The 22,998-nt window shown below is 41.7% G+C and overlaps 2 protein-coding genes and 1 pseudogene across 4 annotated transcripts; 1 reads left to right on the forward strand and 2 right to left on the reverse strand.

The window, feature by feature from the left end:
- Nucleotides 1-11,665: 11,665 nt before the first annotated feature.
- LOC148703304 (uncharacterized) lies at nt 11,666-12,163 on the reverse strand. The gene has a single exon (XM_088722925.1). It carries the CDS (start codon nt 12,161-12,163, stop codon nt 11,666-11,668), a length of 498 nt encoding a protein of 165 aa, XP_088579051.1.
- A 232-nt stretch (nt 12,164-12,395) lies between these two features.
- Nucleotides 12,396-15,147, reverse strand: LOC148703305 (NADPH-dependent aldehyde reductase-like protein, chloroplastic pseudogene; annotated as a pseudogene).
- Nucleotides 15,148-18,015: 2,868 nt separating this feature from the next.
- Nucleotides 18,016-22,773, forward strand: LOC108510961 (disease resistance protein RGA2-like). Of its 3 annotated transcripts, none has more exons than XR_015986835.2 (4): nt 18,016-21,570; nt 21,648-22,047; nt 22,256-22,469; nt 22,550-22,773. XR_015986835.2 is itself a non-coding variant. In XM_088721286.2 (2 exons), exon 1 carries the CDS (start codon nt 18,291-18,293, stop codon nt 21,528-21,530), a length of 3,240 nt encoding a protein of 1,079 aa, XP_088577412.1. In that variant the 5' UTR covers nt 18,016-18,290; the 3' UTR covers nt 21,531-21,570; nt 21,648-22,240. The 3 variants fall into 3 exon arrangements, 1 of the variants encoding a protein (XP_088577412.1); XR_015986836.2 differs by having other exon boundaries at nt 21,677-22,047; XM_088721286.2 differs by lacking the exons at nt 22,256-22,469; nt 22,550-22,773 and having other exon boundaries at nt 21,648-22,240.
- The last annotated feature ends 225 nt before the right edge of the window (nt 22,774-22,998 follow it).

Genomic DNA, 22,998 nt, shown 5'->3' on the forward strand with positions numbered 1-22,998 from the left:
CATAACAGTCCAAGAGCTGGTGATTGTAACGTTTCTTTCCTTTTTGCGTCTCTAAGCTTTCTCATCCTTTTCTTTTTTTTTTTTGGGTTCATCTGACTCCAACTCATTTATGCTTCCCCACTTGTAGCTGGAGGACTTAGTAAGGTTTCTAATTTCAAAAAAAAAAGGAAGAAGAAAACTCAGATAGTTAGCCTTCTCAAAAGAGATGGAGATATAAGTCAAGTTATATATATATATATATATATATATATATATATATATATATATATATATATATATATATATATATATATATATATATATATATATATATATATATATATATATATATATGAGAAACCATTGGCTGGACATGAAGTTTAATTTACAACCTATTGATTTGGCACTACACACGTACATGCAGGCATGAGGCATGCATACACTCCAAGAATTAATCCTGCTTTATGATAGAAACAAGAGAAGATCGGTATCCCAATCTGAGTACATGCATTAAGTTTTCTACTCTACAGTCATAGAAAACGCTAAATCAAATGGACATTGTAGCTGCACATGCTTTTTCAGGCATGCATCACATGTGCTTAGAGTTAGATTGCTTAATTACATCAAATCTCTACTATTATTAACTTCTTAGTAGCAAAGCTCGAGGTAGTAAATCTAACCCCAAGGTAACTCTGGCTTCATGTTTTCAGGAGGCTACATATGAAGACTGGCTTTATTATGAATACATTAGCAAGCAAAAGATTTGTTTTGCTCGTTAACGCAGTTATCAAATTACTTAACAGTCTATGGCTTAATTTCATTCCATTATAGAATCATAAAGGCTTCCTCTGAGATACCATGACCATCAAGTATTCATTCAGGGTGCATTAATCCTGTTCTAACCTACCTGTAATTTGATAACAGGGAACACCCTCTCAGCCTCTTTAATATATGAATATAAATTACAAACATCATTTATCTAGCCCAAGTTTTGGATTCCATACAGATTAATTGTTAAAGAAATAAAATAAAAAAATAGAAAAATAAACAGGCAGCAGATCTCACCACTAGATGAGTCCATTAGTTCATAGTTACTAATCGTATGTCCTCCAAAAACGAATCATAACTTCTCAAATAGAAAAAATTATAGACAGAAATTTATAGACAGCAGTTCCCACAAGTTAGAAAAGTTAATTAGTCTGTAGTTAGCAATCATGTCTCCAATAGTTCCCCTCAACTAGGCGACTTGCCAATCAAAAATTGATATTGAGAACAGTAGGTTGCGGACCTAATTAATCTTTCAAAGTAATTCAGCCAAGTTAATTCGTAACAGGTGCTTCTTGGGTGCACAATATTCTGCTTCAGTTAAAAAGCAAGAACCCATGCCTTGTTTTTTGAATTTTGAAGAGAATGGTGAAGCACCAAGCATGACATAATAACCAGTGATGGAACATTATGAATCACCATAGCTTGCTCAATCTGAATCACCAGATGCTTGCATGGAACCTTGTGGCATTAAAGGAAAAAAGAAGGATGCCTTCATGTTTACTTTAGATGCCGAGGGAGGCAAATGACAAATTAGCACAAGCGACGGCAAGATAGATAAGGCACCCAATTAATCTCCATTTATCTTTGTTCTTAGCAAGCAACCAAGATCCAATATTTTAGACCAGAAGAAGGATGAGGTATGGAAGTGCAGAAACTAATTATTGGTTATTTGAATATCTTAATGAGAGAACCTAATAATTAGATTATTAGTCTATTTTATTTGGACACAGTTCCTTCTCCCATCCTTGTCCAACTTTGTTTTAAACCGTTCTATGTAAGTCGAAGGGTTGTGTGTTCTATCATATAGCAACATAAAGTAGGAGAGATGGATGACGAACTAGCCCTAGAAATTTTCACGGCATAAAGACTATTCTTTAAGAGATGTGACCTATATAGAGGTGGGGCAAGATTAAAAGGCATCCACTCATTTTCACTATTTCTAGACCAATAAATAACATATTTATTGCATTTTAATCCCTAGTATGATGATCCAACATTTTTACATATGTTATTAAAGCAAGATAATATTGAGATTAAAACCCTAAAAGATTAAAATCAAAATTTATTAAAAAATAATGATAAAATTTAATTCTATCAAATGATTAATTCTTCATGCTCGATGAAATTTTGAAACAATTTAGGATTTTTATTCTTCTTATCAAGACAAGTACACAAGATCAAGAATCACAAACAATAGATTTGTCGAAATTAAAAATTCGAGTTCTGAACCAATGGGCCTTGAATCCTCCCATCGTCCCGGCCCCATGTGCACGACAGCCTGCTAGCTTGGCATTCAGCGGGCCCCAAGTCTTGTGTACATATATAGTAGCCTGGCCACAGCGGCCCTGAATCCCACGTGCATGGGGACCCAATTTGCCGGCCAAGACCCATTGGAAAAGAAGGTCGAATTTGGTACTAGGATGATGCTCTTAGCAACAATAGCAATGGCCCCAGAAGCATGGGAGGTAGCGGTGGTTGTAGTAATGGTGATGGCGACAACGGAATAATGGTGGTAGGGATGTGGGTAATGTCCTGCAGGTGGTGATAAGAAAGAAAGGCATTTTTCGTGGTGTTAAAAATATGATTTTTTTTTGTTGTTAAAATAGTAAAAGTAAAAAATTTTTATTTTATTTTTTTTTAAAAAAAATAAAAAAGATATTTTAGAAAATCAAGAATAAAAATAATACCATCAAGCATTTTTTTTATTATTTTGGTATGTGTAATTTTATTTTAAAAATAAAAATAGAACAAACAGGCACTACAAGTTTCCAAAATTTTAGGAGACAAGATATGATTTAGATATGATTTAATTGGACAGCATCTAAGTGACAGGCTCTCATCAACGGATCCAAGTGCCATTACCGTGGGATGTTCGACAACATCCGGACCGTAGGGACCATGAAGGCAGTCTGACTAAAGCTGGGATTGGTGATAATGGAGGTGGTCATGGAGAGAGAGACGGCATGAAACCAAGTTGGTGGGGGGCGTAGAACAGTCTGGCACCGGAAAAAACAGGGGATGCAGCCAGGATGCATTAACAGCTTCTCTACATTATTTGATGTCTCATATAATGGTTCTGTCAGTCAACATATACATCGCTTGGGTCTACGGCAATCGTTTTATTAGAAGCTTTCCGTTGACAGGAGTGTTTTAAACCTATATCATATTGCATGGTGATAAAGAAGTTACAGACTCGTGCATGGAATTTTAACTTACAAGGTATGGGTTGTAAGAGTATGTGAACTCTTATGTACACATTCAGTTTTTAAGGAAAGAGTTCAGCGTTACCAAAAAAACGCAAAAAAAGGGATCCTTGGGAAGTATTAGGTTGCAATAGATTGTTCTCATCAAAAAAAAAAAAAAAAGGTTGCGATAGATTGTGATCTCAAGACTCGAGGAGTATGATGAAGTATAAACTTGTTGTCATCTCCATCCCTCCTGTTCATCTGGTTCCTCGCACAACAGCCTCAACCTCCAATGTTACTTAAGCGTAGGTTCCTCGTCCTCTTCTTCCTCGTCGTGATTCCTCTATTTATTTTTGTCCTCGATATGGTAATAAGAGAGGCCGGGGTTCTGGGGGTCGTTACAATTTTAACTTGAATATCAAATGCTCCACAGGAAAGGAATATTTAAACATGGCACTACGTTTGCCTATAGGATGCTCAAACTTGTTTGTTTTGAGGAAAAAAATCCGTTGCCTTGTAGCTAGGTTATCCTTTACAAACCAGGGTTTCACATAGATAATTCAAGCAATTGGATATAGTCTACTATCTCTACACTGTTTACCTATTAAAAATCATACAATTTGGAGACTGCTATCTTATGCATCAAGTTAAAAAAAAAAAGAATTGTTTAAATAACAAGAAACAATGCAAGTTTTTTGACTATTTGATATATATAGACTGAGAGTCTTCAAATCATATAATTTTAAATATATAAACAATTTAGAGGTAGTAAAATATATTTAATGGCTCGGATTATTGATGTAAGACCTCCATCATCTAGTCCAAATCCAATCGAATTTGCGTGGAGATAGACTTTTAAAATCTAAAAGTTCTTCTAAGTTTACAAAGTTAAAAAGATGATACTAAATGTGCAAAGTGAAAAGGATTTATTTTTCTTGTAAATTTTTTTATAAAAATAATATAAGATAAGATGGTCTTTTAGGAATATGGAAAGAAAATATTTTAGATTCTAGAGTAAGATTTTCATCTCGCTATCAGTTTCTAGCAATATAGAGCAAGTACTGACATGAATATTATAAATCTCGGCCATAGTTATATCAATCAGTTTAAATTGACGTAGATTGATATATCAATTGATATGAGATCAAAGTATTACCTAGGATCTCCTAATTTACATTTCATAATCTTAAAAATAAGATTTTTGTAATTAATTGTTTAAATTAAATATATTATAACAATAACCAAGATCTAAGAAATTGTGATTCCTATAATATTGACTAAGATTGTTAAGATCTTGGTGTTTTCCTTCTTGATCCAAACTTCCAATCTCATCCAAGATACCAAGATCTCTATCCATGTCAATATTGAGCATCTTCTGAGATTGCTAAGTTTGTAATTAAAAACTTTACTCTAGAGGAAATGAGTAAAATCCAGGTTGCGCATGAACTGATGCAAGCCGGAGAAACTTGACTACCCTTTGATTACCCTGACCCTTTGAACATCAAACTTTGTAACTAAAAGCATAAATTGAATGTTGAAATAGGCTAATATTACTAGAGATGAAGACAATATTAAGGGTGCATCGAGAATCATGTTAAGACAAGATCGAGGGCTAGATTCATGCCCTATATTATATTAGAAGCTCCCAAGTGACCTGTGGACCATCACTAGATCAGCTAAGAAAAGAATACAAGGTGACACTTGATTACAAGTATCTAAAGAGCTCAACATTTTACTATGTTTTGTCAAGTTGTAGTATTTCATGCAGTCTAATGCATATTAGTCTAAAAAATAGCTTCGCCCTAAGTAGCAAAAATAGAATTTCAAGCTAAAAACATTTCTACTATATTTGGTATCAGCTAAGCTTTTCAACACTATTTGAATTGTCTCGATTGGAGTTCGGATGAGAAAGTTATGATCGTCTAAAGAGTATTAACATAATGAAAGTGCTTGAACGAGGAAATCAAAGACCGAGAATACAATAGCAAGGCAAAACTGTGTCATATTCGGACAGCAAGTTAATATATCATTCAACTTTTTCTGATGGCATTCAACCCACCATCAGATCCAAACCGAGTTCGAGAAGCCTTGAAGTCACTGCTAACCAAGTCCAGGTTGAGTTGGAAGGTAACAGATAAGCAGTTATTGTGCCATCAAATCAAGATATATGTCGTGCGATCCATTTTGCTTCTAGAAGCACCCTAAGCAAGACTTAAGAATGGATTAGAACCAAACACATGATAGCTGCGATAAGAGAGTCCTATGATCCATAACTAAAGCTGTAATAGGCCGGATTGACCTGTAACCCTACCCAACCCGCTTAGACCCGATTCAACCTTTTTTTAAAAATCCATGGAGCCAGGATGGGTTTTAAAATTAAATCTATTCTATTTTTTACGTCAAATCTGAGTTTACTAAATTCTGACGAGGCTCTACTCGACCTATTTAATTTTGGATCAATTTTGGATCTTCTACTCTATGACCCGGCCTGAACTTCGTAATGCCGTTAGGACCCGCAAGAGGTGGTTAAGTCGGTTTCTACTCTCCCAATCCAACTTTGTGACTCCGTCTCTACTCTCCCGACTCCCAAGTCCCGAGTCCTGAGTCGCATCCCAATTTCCAAAGGCCAAATCCTAATCTCGCTCTCTCCCCGCCGAACCCCATCTCCATACAATCATAACATAAACTAACCTTTCTAAGTAGGTTATATGTGAGGACCCGTGGAAGCATGTGTAGTCCCACATCAATTATTCACTGGGTAGATCTTTTATATTTATATAAGATCAAAAAATTTAAATAATACCTTGCAGCTAGCTTTTTTGGATGAGATTTTGAGTTGTAACAAATGGTATTAGAGTAGACCCTGCCCATGGACTATATGGAATAGGAAACACTGCAACATAGGCTCATTCAGACTAACCACGGGCCAATCATAGTACTTGTGATTAGATTTAAATAGATTTGAACCCTTAGCCTTACGAGGATGTTAGGACTTAAATAAGAAGAGTATGTAAAAACTCGTGTGGGAGTGTGTTTAGCCCCGTATTGATTATTTGTTGAATAGACTTTGGGTAGTTATATATAAGATTAAGAAACCTAAATAATATCTTTTAGCTAGCTAGCCTTTTTGAGCGAGCTTTTTAATCTCCCAATTTCATCCAACAAACATTCATCTGCGGTCTCTACCGAGAAAGGCATAGACTTCTTTTGTTCGGCAGTCAATGGACCCTCACTGCAACTTCAGAGAGCACATAACCCTGTTACAGAAAGGAACAAACAGGAACAGAGGAAAAGGAAATAGAAAATAAAAGATAGCTCGCGGTGTCGAGAAGATGTAGGAAATGCTCGTTCCATCAATAACCTACTTATTTATTTGTATATGAGTGTGCCACGTATTGTTACTGTCTTCAGTTAGAGCATGGCCTTGGCAGATTTTTGTCGTCTTAATGTTTTAAAACCCGTGTTCATGGGACACTCCTGTCATTAGCTCGCTTCTTTCTGTGTATATGAATGCGACAAGTAACATTACTATCTTCAATGAGAACTTGGTCTTGATAAACCTACATGTCTGAACTGTGTTAATCCGTGCGCTTTTTTGGAGTTTGTATTTGATGACACTATTAGCAACCAAATATAATGGAGTTTTAGGCATTTGAGCTGACGAACAGAATCTTTTAAAGTTTAAAATCTCTTTTTTGTGTGGGCATCTTCATGAATCCTTTATATGTAATTGACTCAAATATTTAATCTTTCAAACAAGTTAAAAGGGAATAGTTATTATGGACCGGACATGATCCGAACCGGATCCAGATTCAAATTTTTTGGGTTGGGACCGGGTTATACATGAATCCGACTCAACCCGAATGACCCATTGGGTCCAAATTTTTTATCGTGAACCCAAGCCGCCCGGATCCAATCTTCTATTGGGTTGAGTCCAGATCTAATATCAAGACCTGAACAAAGAACCGAGTTGGATTGGAATTACTCCTGCCGCGATCCGATCCGACCATTTGCACTCCTACCCACAACTTTACCTCACAGTCCATAATTTATGATCTCAATATTGTGGCTAAATTGTTTCCCTCACATTACGTGAGTATGACACCTTCATTGTATTACTTTCATATGAGTTCGCGAGTTCTACTAGCACCAGTTATGCGGGTTCAAGGGTTCAAATCCACATCCCTCCCATGGACTTGAACATGGCATTCTCCTTGTCCATGGCCATGGCCAAAAGTCCTGTCCTCTCCATGGCCATGGCCAAAAGTCCTGTCCTCTCCAGCTAGAATTCTAACCTCTTAACACATATCGAGAATAAGCTATGCGAGCATAGAATTCTAATTTCTCAACATCTAGAGAGAATAGGTTATGTATTGGCATGCATCTTCCAATTATTCAGACATTGAATCTGATGCAGGGGAAGGCGAGGTGAAGAAGATAATCCTCTGTTCTGCGGCTGAATCCACAACCGAACAGAGGGGAAACAGGGAGAAGATGGGCTCAAAACAGAGCTTTGGTTTTTTTCTTTCAATTCCTGGGAAACAATCTATGAAGCAGCAGCCTTGCGGCGCTCCTGTACACCCTTTTTATATCACCACAACTAACCCTAAAATCCCTCATCATAACCCTAATCAAACTAGACTCTTAATTAAGCCTGAAATTGGAACTAAACAAATATAATTTTGGACCCAATTTAAACTAAGCAAGGACTCAACCAAATCTAAAACAAAGTCTCCTACACAGCTCCAAGTTGGGTTCATTTTGGTTCTGCATCAGTCCCCTCCACTTGAACACAACTCGTCCTCGAGTTCGCATCTGGATATAACTGCTCTTCAGGATTATGGTATTCATAGATTTCGGCGACATTAAAAGTCATTGAAATTCCCATATTATCTGGCAGGTCCACAACGTAAGCATTGTTATTGATCTTTTTCAAGATTCTGTATGGGCCATACTTTCTTGGCTTCCATTTGCTGTAAGTTCCCACGGGAAATCTTTCTTTGCGCAGGAAAACCATCACCATGTCGCCTTCTTGAAATTCTTTGTGCCTTCGATGTTTATCCGCCCTTGATTTGTACTTAGCATTTGTGTCCTCTAGGCGCTTCTTCACCTCCAACTGTATAGTTTGAACCTCCTCTGCCAAATGTTCCGCTGCCACGCTCTTCCTAAAGATTTTCGGTAGGCGCGCCAGATCCACTGCATGCTTCGGTGCCTTTGAATAAACAACGGAGAAAGGTGACCTTCCGGTTCCACTATGGACAGAATTGTTGTAGGCAAACTCTACTTGGGCCAAGGCATAATCCCAATGTTTCGGGGTACTCCCACAAATACAACGGATCAAATTACCCAGTGTCCTGTTAACCACTTCTGTCTGTCCATCAGTCTGAGGATGCGCAGTGCTACTGAAATTTAATGAAGTGTCAAACATCCTCCAAAGAGTAAGCCAGAAGTGACTCAAAAATTTGGAATCCCGATCTGATGTTATAGATTGTGGTACTCCATGCAATCGAACAATCTCTCGAAAGAACAACCTTGCAATGTGGGATGCATCTGATGTCTTCTTGCAAGGAATGAAATGCGCCATCTTGGAGAACCTGTCCACCACCACGAAGACTGAATCTACACCCCTTTGTGTTCGGGGAAGTCCCAACACAAAATCCATCGACAGATCCTCCCAAATAGCATTTGGCACAGGTAGAGGCATATATAATCCAGTGTTTTGCGACTGTCCCTTCGCTGTTTGGCAAGTATAGCACCTTTGAATAAATTTTCCAACATCTCTTCTTAGCTGCGGCCAATGATACCTTTCCGTGAGACTGGCAATGGTCTTGTCCCGACCCATATGTCCACAAAGACCGCCACTATGAAGGTCTCTAATCAGCTTCTCTCGTAATGAGGATCTGGGTATACATAAAGAATTGCCCCGAAATAGATAGCCATCTTGAATGTTGAAGTCTCCAGTTGCTTGATGACTCGTACACTTTGCCCATACATCTTTGAAATCCTCATCTTCTGCATACAACTCTTTCAAATATTCAAACCCCACGACCTCTGCCTGCATAGTAGTCAATAAGGCATTGCGTCGACTCAAAGCATCTGCCACCCGATTCTGCTGCCCGGACCGATGCTTCAACACAAAGGAAAATTTCTGCAAGAAGCTTACCCATCGAACATGCATTCGGTTCAAATTGTTCTGATTATTGATGTACTTCAAGGCTTGATGGTCGCTGTACAGAACAAATTCTTTTTGAATAAGGTAATGCTCCCAATGCTTCAACGCCCGGATGATGGCATAGAACTCTAGCTCGTAGGTTGTCCATTTTTGCCGTGCTTCACTAAGTTTTTCACTGAAGTACTCCACGGGCCGTCCTTCTTGGGTCAAAACAGCCCCTATGCCGACCACAGAAGCATCACACTCCACTTCAAATAGCTTCTCAAAACTCGGTAATGCTAATACTGGTGCAGAAGTTAGCTTTTCTTTTATCAGTTCAAAACTTGCTTGTTGCTGCTCCTTCCATTGAAATTGGCCCTTCTTCATGCATTCGGTGATGGGAGCGACGATGGTACTGAAGTTCCGAATGAAACGCCGATAGAATGTCGCTAACCCATGAAAGCTGCGGACTTGGCTAACATTTGTAGGAATCGGCCACTCCCGTATTGCCTTTACCTTCTCTTCATCAACCTGTATGCCATCAGCCCCAACAACAAATCCCAGGAACACCAAGCGTTTTGTAACAAAATGACACTTCTTAAGATTAATAAACAACTGATTCTCCCGTAAAGCAAGCAAAACTGCTCTCAAGTGCTCCTTATGCTCAATTTCATTGCGACTATAGATCAAAATATCATCAAAATAGACGACGACGAACTTTCCAATAAATGATTTTAGTACCTGATTCATTATTCTCATGAAGGTGCTCGGTGCATTGGATAGGCCAAAAGGCATGACCATCCACTCATATAACCCATCCTTCGTCTTGAACGCCGTCTTCCACTCATCACCAGGGCGAATCCGGATTTGATGGTAGCCGCTTCGTAAGTCAATTTTGGAGAAGACCTTGGCTCCTTCTAACATGTCGAGCATATCATTCAAACGGGGTATGGGAAACCGGTATTTTACTGTTATCCTGTTGATCGCACGGCTGTCCACACACATACGCCAACTCCCATCCTTCTTCGGCGTCAAAAGTGCAGGCACCGCGCACGGACTCATACTCTCCCGGATCAGTCCCTTCTTGATCAAATCTTCAACTTGTTGCTGCAGAATTTTGCTCTCCTTGGGGCTCATGCGGTAATGAGGTAGATTGGGGAGACTTGCACCAGGCACCAAATCAATATGGTGCTGAATATCTCGCATGGGAGGCAGTCCATTTGGTAACTCTGCAGGAGTGATGTCTTTGAACTCTGTCAACAATTCTTTGAACTCCTCGGGCACCTGCTGCAGGATAGGCATCTCCGTCCCCTTAACAATCAACACCATAACCTCTTCAGCCCCTTTAAGTTCCGCCATGAACTGCGTACCAGAAACTGCAAGGAAAGACTTCCCCTCCACTTGAGAAGTTTTGGGGGTAGGCTTCTCTTTCATGGGCACCAACAGAATTTTCCTACCCTGCCATCGGAACAAGTATGTGTTGTCTCGGCCCCTGAATGTAACATCTGTGTCATGCTGCCATGGACGCCCGAGTAGAACATGACATGCATCCATATCCACCACATCGCATACCACTTCATCCTTGTAGTACCTCCCGATGGACAAGGGCACCCTGCATACATTTTCCACCCTCGTTTCAGCTCCTTTCTTAATCCAACCAATCTTATAAGGAGACGGGTGCTTTTCTGTCTTCAATCCCATCGCACGAACCAACGCTGAGGAAACAATGTTTTCGCTGCTGCCGCTGTCAATAATCACGTTGCACACAGTTTTGTTGATAGTGCAGCAAGTTTTGAAGATGCTGTGGCGTTGCGATTCTTCTTCATTCTTCGGGGCAAATAAAATTCGCTGAACTACAAAGGAGGCCGAAACCCCCTGATCCGGCGCCGTCACCTCGACGTCTTCATCGTCGGTCTGCCCCTCTTCATGATCCTCCTCCTCATGCGGCATTTCTTCTTCATCCTCAGCTTCGACTACATGGACTGGCCGTCGCCTCGGACACTCGTTAGACCGATGCCCCACCTCCTGACATCTGTAACATTTTATAGGCATGGGTCTCTCGTAGGGGTTGCCACTACCTTTTGGGGCCGCCTGCTGCCTGCTGAAGTTTCCGGCTCCTCTTGACGCGGACGTCGGCGGAGGTTGACTTGTGGTGGCCGCCCCTTCAACAGTCTTCTGCTTTGCTATGGTGGGGCGCGAGGACGATGCACGATTCATGGGCTGAGATTGGTGTGCCTTCCGTGCCGCCTGGGCCTCAAGTTTTAAGGCTAAACTTGTAGCTTCCGTCAGACTCCACACCGGATTATAAATCTACCTGATCTCGGATGGCCGGCTTCAACCCACCAATGTACCTTGCCACTTGCTGATTTTCTGTTTCTGACAAGTTGTTGCGGGCATTGAGGCGGTTGAATTCATCAGTGTATTCGGTCACCGTCCGGGGGCCCTGTCGGCAGTTCTGGTACTGATGGTAGAGTGCCTGCTCGTAGTCAGGCGGGAGAAAACGGCCACGCAAATGTTGTTTCATCTTGCGCCAGGTGGTGATCTGCATCTTCCCTTGCCGTAGGCGGTTATGTTGCAGTTGATCCCACCATGCAGATGCTCCACCCTTTAATTTATACGCAACCAATTTCACCTTCTTCTGATCTGGGATCTCCATATAATCAAAAAATTTTTCTACTTCGGCCAACCAATCCAAAAATCCTTCAATATGAAGATTACCACTGAAGGCAGGAAGATCCACCTTCAATCTGAAATCAGGGGAGCCTCTGTCCCGAACACCCCAAGGGAGCCTGTTTCCCATGGGTTCTGCAGCAGGGACCCTGTTCACCCGTGGCCGTAGCTCAGTGGCTTGGTCGACAACCACGTCTTCATCAGGGAGCCAGCCATCAAAACCCAAGCCCCCAACACGAGGTCTTCGGTCGAGTTCATTGTGCCTTCGGCCCGCGGGATCTTGGTTTCTCCATGGCCGCTGCCCACCGACTTCATCGGCTTCCACGTACACCCCGTCTCCCGCAGGGACTCGCCGGCCAAAGGCCGTGCCACCAACGTGCAACCCGCGGTCGAACACCCCAGGCCGGTTCCCCCGTGGACGTCGCCACCCGCTGTCGTCGTCCACCGCTACTCCGTCGGGGAAGCGTCGCTCGAAGGGTCCTCCGGTCCGTTCGCTCCCAACGGAACCAAGGTCACCTGGATGCAGTCGCGGTCCACCAAACGCCCCGTGGACCGCCTCCTCTTCTTCCTCGTCGGACGTCTCCGGAAGAACCCGTTGCCGACGTCGGTGGGGTGGATCCCGTGCCGGCACCGATGGACCGTGAGGGAGATCCTCACGGGCTTGCAGTCGCTCCCGGTTGATGTCGACGCGCAAGCTTTGGAGGGTTTACTGGATGTCACGGACGGCTCCTTCCAAGCCGCGGACGGCCGCCCACAACGCCGGCGTCCCTGGGTCATCACCACCGGGAGGAGCACCCGCCACACCTTCATCTGCCATCGAGCCAGGGAACTCCTTGCTCTGATACCAACTGATGCAGGGGAAGGCGAGGTGAAGAAGATAATCCTCTGTTCTGCGGCTGAATCCACAACCGAACAGAGGGGAAACAGGGAGAAGATGGGCTCAAAACAGAGCTTTGGTTTTTTTCTTTCAATTCCTGGGAAACAATCTATGAAGCAGCAGCCTTGCGGCGCTCCTGTACACCCTTTTTATATCACCACAACTAACCCTAAAATCCCTCATCATAACCCTAATCAAACTAGACTCTTAATTAAGCCTGAAATTGGAACTAAACAAATATAATTTTGGACCCAATTTAAACTAAGCAAGGACTCAACCAAATCTAAAACAAAGTCTCCTACACAGCTCCAAGTTGGGTTCATTTTGGTTCTGCATCAGAATCCAACAAGACATTTTGATGGATGCACACATATTATTCCCAATCGCTTAAGCTTAACTTGTGCTGTTCAACGCTTGAGAAAGTAGGCCACGCAGTAGCAGATAAATTGATCAGCTTTTCAGTATGGAGAATATGCTTGGTGTCTTGGGGACAAATGCGACACTGGACCTCATGGAAGAATAGAAATCGTGGACATTTGAGGCATGGGAAGTGTTGCTGTAACGAGTGTCATGGAGAATAACAGAGTTTATCATAGCCAAGAGCGTCATGCTGAGTTAGGTGTAAAAAAAAAAAAAAAAGAATGACATGGTACCTCATACCTAAGCCATGCTGATTCATCGTCTGCACTCGTGGCAACACTATAATCAACCAATTCTCATATTTGCAGGAAACACAAAAAGGGAGTGATTGCAATCAAACATATCCACCATTCAGCCGGATGATCTGGCCATTGACCCACTCCCCGGCATCACTGGCCAAGAAGCCCACCATAGGGGCCACATCTTCAGGGCTACCCAAACGGCCCATTGGGCTCTCAGCCGCCACCGCCCTTATCCGCTCCTCCGAGTTCCCGGCGTAGAACAATGGTGTCGCGATTGGCCCCGGCGCCACCGCATTCGCCGTGATCCCAGTTCCCTCAGCTCCTTCGCTAGGATTTTCGTCATCACCTCTATCGCACCCTTGGTCGATGAGTATGTACTATACCCAGGCCTCAACGAGCCCACCGTCGATGACGACATTGTTATAATTCTACCTCCGCCACCTCGAACAAGCCAGTTTGCTGCCTCCCGTCAGCAAAGGAACGTCCCCTTGGCGTTGATGTGGTACACCCACTCCCATTGCTCTAATGTCGTCTCGGCAAGTGGTGGGTACTTGGGGTCTTGGACACCAGCAGCCGCCACAAGGATATGGATTTTTGGGCCAAAAGTTGACTGGGCCTTGTCAAAGAGGTATTTCACCTGCTCCTCTTTCGATATATCCGCTTCGACTGCAATGGCCTGTGGGCCGGAATCGGCGGTGGTGGAGTTGTTGAGGGAGGAAGCAAGGCTATCGGCCGGCGCAGGGTCACCGACATAGCCGATGACTACCTTGGCACCAAGGGAGGTTAGGTGGGTGGTGATCGCACTTCCGATGCCGCCGGAGCCTCCTGTTATGATGGCCACCCGGTCCTTAAGTGGTAGCGAGCCTGTAGTACCATATAGGCCAACTGCTCCATTGACCTGGCTAGAAGGATATCCATCTCCACCTTGTTCATTGGCTGAGTCCGATGAGGGCGGCGAGCCGGCGTTGTTGCTCGGTGAGTTAGCAGAATTTGAGGGGGATGCCATCTCCGGAGACTAGCCTAGCTTCTCCCTCTCCTTCCTCCTCCAACTCATTTCTCAGCTAGAAACAAGGAGTTATATTTTAGCTCGCATGGGTACTGGCATTCACAATTATCATGTGGCAGACGGAAGGTGTGGCCACGGGAGTTTCTTCACAGTTTCCGGGCTCCTCAATCTTCATGTGTTTTGGCATTGAAAAGTGAAAACTGAATACGTGGGCCCTTTAAGGGCCTTTGGGTTCCTTTATTTGATTAATTTATCTTTTTCGGATCTCGCCAAGAGTCGTGACACATGGAGTTCCCAGTTATAATTAAGATAAAAACCCGCGGTAACAAAGAGCGTTTTACTACAAGGCCAGGAGGCGTGTTTTAGATTTATTACTGAGTGGTTTGGAGGTTTTTTATTTTTTTAATAGAAGTTGGGAGTTTTTTTAAAATTTATTACTGGGTAGTTGGGAATTATGATAACAGCAAAAATCTGCTAAAAATATTAAAAAATATTAATTAGATTAGACCTATCCCTGATCGGATGGATCGGTCCAACTGCAAAACAACGCGTAAAGAGATGAATTTAAAAAAAAAGATGGTTGGACTGATCTGATAGCTCACAGTTAAACCCCATTCGACTAAAAATTAGATCAAAAATATAAAACAGTAGAGTTTTTTATATTGTTTTTTGTAATTATTTTTATACTTTATATAAATGTATAAGTTAGCAGCAGGAGAAGCAAAGGGACATTACAACCAACATGTCATCTCTGGTACAATGTGCTTAAAACTTGATGCAAATCGGGTGAGAAAGAAACTTTACCCTCGCAATATTTCCTAGTTGAAGGTGCAGGACAAATACAAAATAATACATGAAAGAAACCAGTGGTGCCCGCAAAAGATTCTCTTGTCCATAACAGTCCAAGAGCTGGTGATTGTCTAAGCTTTCTCCTCTCTTTTTTTTTTTTTGGGTTCATCTGTCTCCAACTCATTTATGCTTCTCCACTTCTAGCTGGAGGACATAGTAAAGTTTCTAATTTCAAAAAACAAAAAGAAGAAAACTCAGATAGTTAGCCTTCTCAAAAGAGATGGAGATATAAGTCAAGTTATATATATATATAACTTGAAGTTTAATTTACAACCTATTGATTTGGTACCACACACGTACATGCAGGCATGCATACACTCCCAGAATTAATCCTGCTTTATGATAGAAACAAGAGAAGATCGGTATCCCAATCTGAGTACATGCATTAAGTTTTCTACTCTACAGTCATAGAAAAACACTAAATCAAATGGACATTGTAGCTGCACATGCTTTTTCAGGCATGCATCACATGTGCTTAGAGTTAGATTGCTTAATTACATCAAATCTCTACTATTATTAACTTTTTAGTAGCAAAGCTCGAGGTAGTAAATCCAACCCCAAGATAACTCTGGCTTCATGTTTTCAGGAGGCTACATATGAAGACTGGCTTTATTATGAATACATTAGCAAGCAAAAGATTTGTTTTGCTCGTTAACGCAGTTATCAAATTACTTAACAGTCTATGGCTTAATCTCATTCCATTACAGAATCATAAAGGCTTCCTCTGAGATACCATGACCATCAAGTATTCATTCAGGGTGCATTAATCCTGTTCTAACCTACCTGTAATTTGATAACAAGGAACACCCTCTCAGCCTCATGTGAATCCTGCTAATTTTCCAAGAACAGCATTAAAAGGACATTATGCACAAAATATTTGTTTGATTCAAATTTCTTTGTGTAGCTGACCTTGGGATAATTAATATTCAATTGAGAATTACTAAAGGCTTTCTTCTTGGCTTTCTGTAAACATTCAAGTATATCCAAAGCAACTGATTAGTAAACTTTTTGCTCAAATATTTTGCGTCATTAAAATCAAACTTTAATGGTCAACATTATTAAATTGGAGCTACTTCAGCCTAGTATAATTATTTTTTAGAAAAAAAAATACAATAACATCCTTTCCTCAAGATACACTTTAATCTCAAAATTTTAAAACCTTCAGTTAATACCTTTGATTTATTTTACTATGCCAATATAACAGGATCAGGCCATCTCTCTCCATTAAAATAATAATAAATATTAATTATTATGGATCATCATATAATAATTTAAAAATTTTACCATTTTCAAAGTGCCCTTTCCTCCCTAATTATGCAAAGATGACTCCATTGACGACCTCATGGACCACAACTATGTGTGATGCTTTTGTGGGCTCTAGGTACAAGCTATGTGTAATTTCTCTTGAATCAGAAATTAGTTCTTTCATATTTTATTAGATCTGAGACGGAAAGCCATGCCTATTGGATCACTTGGACTGCGATATAATTTTGAGTGGGGTTGGTGAAATGTCCATATCTCGGTTTCTGTTTTCTTGAAAAGAAAGAAAGAAAAAAGATTCCCCAGCTCCCACTAGGCCATGTCCCCCTCCATTATTGATGCAAAAAGATATCTACGCTTTGATACCTTGGAATCTCATTAGCTATGCAGAAAGAAAGTAGAAAGTTTAATGAATTGTGGAGGTGTATGTGCAAGAGAGCAGATGGCTTGCGAGCACTCTAATTGCATTGTGATAATATGGTAGTTTGTTTTTTGCTGTGTTACTATAAATTTGAGAAACAATATTTTGTGCACTATAACTAGTGGTGACAGCTTGCTGGCACTCTTTTGCATAGTAATAGGGTGAGAAATTTGCTTTTCAACGTGTTACTATATTTTTGAAGAAAAAACATTCATGGAATATTTTGTTGTTTGATGCTTGTAGTTGTGTTTAAGAACTTTGTAAAGCAGATTCAATAATAAAAAAATGGTAGAGCTCTTTCTTTTTCATCCAAAAACAGAGAAAAAAAATTTCTGACTGAGATTTTTGATTAAAACGAAAAATATGCATTTATTGATAGGTATACAAATTAGATCAAAGACCGACTCGATCAAGAGTCCAGATCTCTACAGGGCGGTCTAACTACCGGAACAAGGATCAAAATGGATTATGCCTAAAAAATATTTAATAAAAATAACTTTTGATAGAGATCTTTTTCTTCTCCTTCTGATTTTTCCGGCTAGTATTGGGATATTTTGTTGTTTGATGCTCGTGGCTGTGTTTACTCAAGAACTTTGTAAAGCAGGCGATTCAACAAAAAAAATTGATAGAGCCCTTTCTTTTTTATCCAAAAAGAAAGGGAGAAAAAAATTTCTGCCAGAATTTAAAACAAAAGATATGCATTCATTGATAGGTATAAAAATCAGATCAAAGACCGACTCGATCAAGAGTCCAGATCTCTACACGGCGGTCTAACTACCGTAACAAGGATCAAACTGGATTATGCCTAACAATATTTAATAAAATTAAAATATTTTAAAAATAAATATAATAAAATATCATTAGTAAGATAAAAAATTTTGAGTGGGGTTGGTGCATTAGCGCGTCCTCGTCTTCTTTTTTGCTTTTCTGAGAGATAAAAACAGAAAGAGATTCCTTACCTCCAACCCACTGATGCAAAAGAATATTGATAGATTTGTCCGCTTGCCGACAGCCCTCTTCCTCCTTTAGGAAAATCAATGCAGGTCATCGACTCTCTCATCTCAAGACTCTTCTTCATCAGTGTTTGGTGTGGTCAACTTGGAAACCCCCAAGCATCCTCCGCTCACCAAGCCCTCACCGATTACAATCTCTTGCTCAAATCTATCCTTGAAGCGTTCCGCGATGGCAGAAGCAGCAGCAATGGCAGTTGCCTCTCCTGTTCTGGAAGCCGTGATCGAGAAGCTGGGTTCTAGATTTTGGGAAGAGCTGGGATTGGCGCAGAGCGTCAACTCTGACATCGAGAGGCTGCAGAGCGTGCTGTCGACGATCCGCGATGTACTCGATGATGCCGAGAGGAGATCCATCCGCGACAAAGCTCTGACAGGTTGGCTGAGGAAGCTCAAGGATGCAGCTTTCGATGCCGACGACGTGGTGGATGAGTTCCGGTACGAAACACTGCCGCGACGGATCGAGAGACGTACCCAGCTGATCGGAAAAGTAAGCGACTTCTTCTCTCCTGACAACCAAATTGCTTTTCGCTATAAGATGGCTCACAAGATAAAAAAGATCAATAAGAGATTGGGCGAGATCGCGGAAGAGAGGTCAAAATTCCATCTGGCAGAGGGATCCACCTCAAGAAGGACTCTCGATCGAGAGACCTTCTCATATGTGATTGAGTCCGATGTTTATGGACGAGGTGAAGACAAAGAAAAGATCGTAAATTTCTTGGTCGGTGCAGATGATAGGAGTGATGTCTCGGTGCTTCCAATAGTTGGGTTGGGCGGAGTTGGGAAGACCACACTTGCCCAGCTAGCTTATAATGCTCAGGGGATAAAAGAGCACTTTGATCTTACATCGTGGGTATGTGTTTCTGATGATTTTAGCATCAAGGCAATTATTAAAAATATTATTGGGTGTGAAGCCTCAAACTTGGAAGCTGCTCAACGTGAACTCCAGACGAAACTGGGTGGGAGGAGATTCTTGCTTGTTCTGGACGATGTCTGGAACGAGGTTGAAGCAGAGTGGGAGAGACTGAAGACCTTACTGAGATGTGGCCGGCAAGGAAGCAAGATCATAACTACAACACGAAGCCATGTGGTTGCCAGGATCATGGGAACGGTGGCTCCGCATAATTTGCAAGGCTTGACATCCGCTGACTGCTGGACTCTGTTCAAGCAGAGAGCATTTGGGCCAGGAAGAGAAGAAGAGACTCCAAGGTTGGTTGAAATTGGAAAGGAGATCGTTGAAAAATGTGGGGGCTTGCCCTTGGCTGCAAAGGCTCTCGGAAGTCTAATGAGCTCTAGAAGAGGGGAGAAGGAGTGGTTGCAAGTCAGAGATAGCGAACTATGGAGATTGCCTGTAAACGAGAATAGTATATTACCAGCACTACAGTTGAGTTATGATCATTTGCCTTCTGATTTAAAGCAGTGTTTTGCTTATTGTTCGATATTTCCAAAAGATTATAGAATTGAAAGGGAGAAACTGATTCGGCTGTGGATTGCCGAAGGTTTCATCCAAACATCGGACGGTGATATGCTTGAAGAGGAAGTTGGCAACCGATACTTCAATAGCTTGTTGTGGAGATCCTTTTTTCAGGATGCGATAAAAGATTTCAGTAACAACATAATTATATGCAAGATGCATGACTTGGTGCATGATCTTGCGTGTTCTATCGCAGGAGATGAGTCCTCGATCACGAAGGTGGGCATGAAGACAAGAATTCCACATGGATGTCGGTATTCATCATTTCTTTGTGAGTATAACATGTCGTCGACGACTTTAAAGGCTGATTTTGAAGCAAACAAACTGAGATCACTTATTTCATTGAATAGGATGAGGTTTGATATTCATCAAGAATTTACCATCTATGCGATGTCATCCCTTACTCATCTCCGTGCATTAGATCTATCTCGAGCTGGCATCAAAGAGTTGCCCTGCACAATCAGCAAGTTAAAACATCTTAAGCTCCTTGATTTGTCGGGGACTTCTATTGAAGCTTTACCTGGCTCGATTACCGGCCTTCACAACTTGCGGACTTTGAACCTCGATTATTGTGATGCACTAAAAAGTTTGCCCGAGGGAATGAGTAATATGAGCAGCCTCAGAAACCTAGACATCCATGGATGTAGCAGATTGATTTGCATGCCCCGTTGGTTGGGCCGGTTGACTAACCTCCAAACAATGCACATGTTTATCGCGGGCAAAGAGCGTGGACGTACTATTTCTGAGTTGGAGCACCTAAATTTGATCAGTGGTTACCTAAAAATCACGAACCTTGACAATGTGCAGGATCCATTGGAAGCCACGAAAGCAGACCTGGCATCGAAGACAAACCTGCAATCATTGGGTCTGATGTGGAACAATCACTCATATATGGAATCGGCAGCATCCCCCATGTCAGAGGTGGAGGAAGTATTTGAGAGTCTCCAGCCTCACTCTAATCTGAAGAAGCTAGTTATTTATAGGTATCCAGGTATGAAGTTCCCAACTTGGATGGCATCTTCACCAATCCACAATCTAGTTAGGATCAAGCTGAAAGATCTCCAGAGATGTGAGTATCTTCCAGCGCTTGGTCACCTGCCTCTTCTTCAGGAACTCAAAATGTTGTGTATGAATGCTGTAAGGAGAATCGGAGTGGAGTTTTATGGGGATGGAGGTATATTTCCCTTGTTACGAAGTCTCTCTATGTCCGAGTTGCGTGATTTGGAGGAATGGTCTGCAGAGGCAACGGCAGGAGGAAAATCGGTGATGGCATTCCCTTGCCTTGAAAAGTTTACGGTATTCGGATGCCCCAAATTGAGGGTAGCACCACGTGTCCCACCGTCAGTCGTGGATGTTACTATCGAGGGTGATCGGCTATTATTAGCAGTGACCACAGGAGGGTTGTACAGACTGAGAAGACTCCGTATTCATAACTGTGAAGCACTATCATCGCCGTTCCGGTGGGATTGGATGCAGGATCTCACTGCTCTTACTAGCTTGTACATCAGGGACGATAAGCTGATGTGTTTGCCCGAGGGCATTTTGCAGCTGCGCATGCCCTCCCTCCAATTCTTCGACTTGTCGTGCAGGAACCTCAAGTCCATATCGGGGGAAGAAAGGGATAAGCAACAGCAGCCTCCCACCTTCTTCATGACCATCCAACAGCTCTGCTTATATTTCCCCGAGAATTTGACCGTTGTGCCGGAGTGGCTAGGGAGCCTCACAGCGCTTCAGAACCTGTCGATCTTCGGCTGCCCCCAGCTGCTGGCGAGGCGATGCGAGAGGGAGAGAGGCGAGGACTGGCCCAAGATCGCTCACATCTCACGCATCCACATCTCGCCAGCCAAAGCAAGGGAAGAAGACAGAGGAGAAAATAGCCAGAGATCTATTACTTCATTAATCAGAAAGTTAAGATTAACGAGCTGCACGGGCCATGGCTGATGTGGCAACAGCACCATCCGGTGAAATGTTATCTCTGTTGGTGCGTCTTTTTCTCCTTTGCTGTTCATCTGTACCTTTTCTTTCTTCCAATTATGCATTTACTGTTTCTTCTGCTAGGCTTTGACACTTGGTTCGGTGGTGGACAGCAAGAAATTGGGGCAGCAGCAGTTTGCTCAAAGCAAGCCAAAGATGAATTGCAGGAGTATCAGCTCCCCGGCTCGCTGGTTTTTATTGCTGCAATATTTTCGGATGACTGCTTTTGCCTCATTGTTAAGATCTTCGACGACTCCTCTGGAGAACCTCAAATCCTCTGTTCTCCGGTGTTACTGTCTCCCTCAGGGGGGATCCAAAATCTTCAGCAAGTCTCCAAGCCCCGCCCTGGACCATGCGTCTAAAGACCATGGCTATGGCTCCATCGTCCCAGCACATCCAAGTGCTTCCACTCTATTGCAGCAGTGTTGCTGAGCACATCCAATGCCTGATGGTTTCATGCTCCCTGCATTCTGCTATCTGTGGAGTACTTTTCATCATCCCTCAGCTTCTTATGTGCACGCAGTGCTTTATGTATTGGAATGAATAGCGACATATTGATTATTACGTCCTCTGTATGCTTGAAAGTGATAGAGCATAAATAGTTTATAAATACTCTGTAAATTACCATTCTGTGTACCTTTATGTTTATTTTGTTATTTAATGCTGAATTTCTCTTCCTCTGGCTGTACTAGATCAAGGTAATCCAATCAGGAGCACAGGCTGGAAGGTAAATTGATAAGTTTGGTGGGACTATGAGCATATGACACCATGAGTGTGGCAATCTAGGAGACCAAGAATGAACTATCTATAAATGGTGCTGCATTTGTTGCTATTGGTGTATAACTAGAAGTTTTTGGCAGTCTAGAAGTTTGAATTGGTTTTATTTTGTTGCTACATTAGTTTGAGGTAATTCCGTGGTACTTTTATACTTAGTATGAATTTTTATAGTTAGCATGAATTCATTTGTCCTCTCCAAATGTTCCCAGTGTGGTTCTTGGAATTGATTGTGGAGGCACAGGCGGTGGTTTCGGCTTGTACATATGGAGAGGGACTGTGCGAAGAAAGTAGAAAGTTCAATGGATTGTGGAGCAAATGGCTTGCACACCCTAATGGCATTGTGATAATATGGAAGTTTATTTTTTGCTGTGTTACTATAAATTTGAGAAACATTATTTTGTGTACCATAACTAATAGTGATGACTTGCTAGCACTCTTTTGCATTGTGATAAGGTGATAATTTGCTGTTCATTATGTTAATCTGTTGTTGAGGAAAAAAAAAAATATTCGATGTACTATAACTAATAGCAATAGCTTATCTGTAACTTCTGATAAAGTTCTATCTCTTTTATCCAAAAAAGGGAGAGAAAAAAACTTTTGGCAGAGTTCTTTAATTTAAATAAAAATATATGCATTACTTGATAGTTATAAAAATCAG

This window comes from Phoenix dactylifera, chromosome 5 (genome assembly GCF_051530095.1).
Source record: "Phoenix dactylifera cultivar Ajwa chromosome 5, Ajwa_hap1_PhDact_Kaust_v1.1, whole genome shotgun sequence".
Lineage (NCBI taxonomy): Eukaryota > Viridiplantae > Streptophyta > Magnoliopsida > Arecales > Arecaceae > Phoenix > Phoenix dactylifera.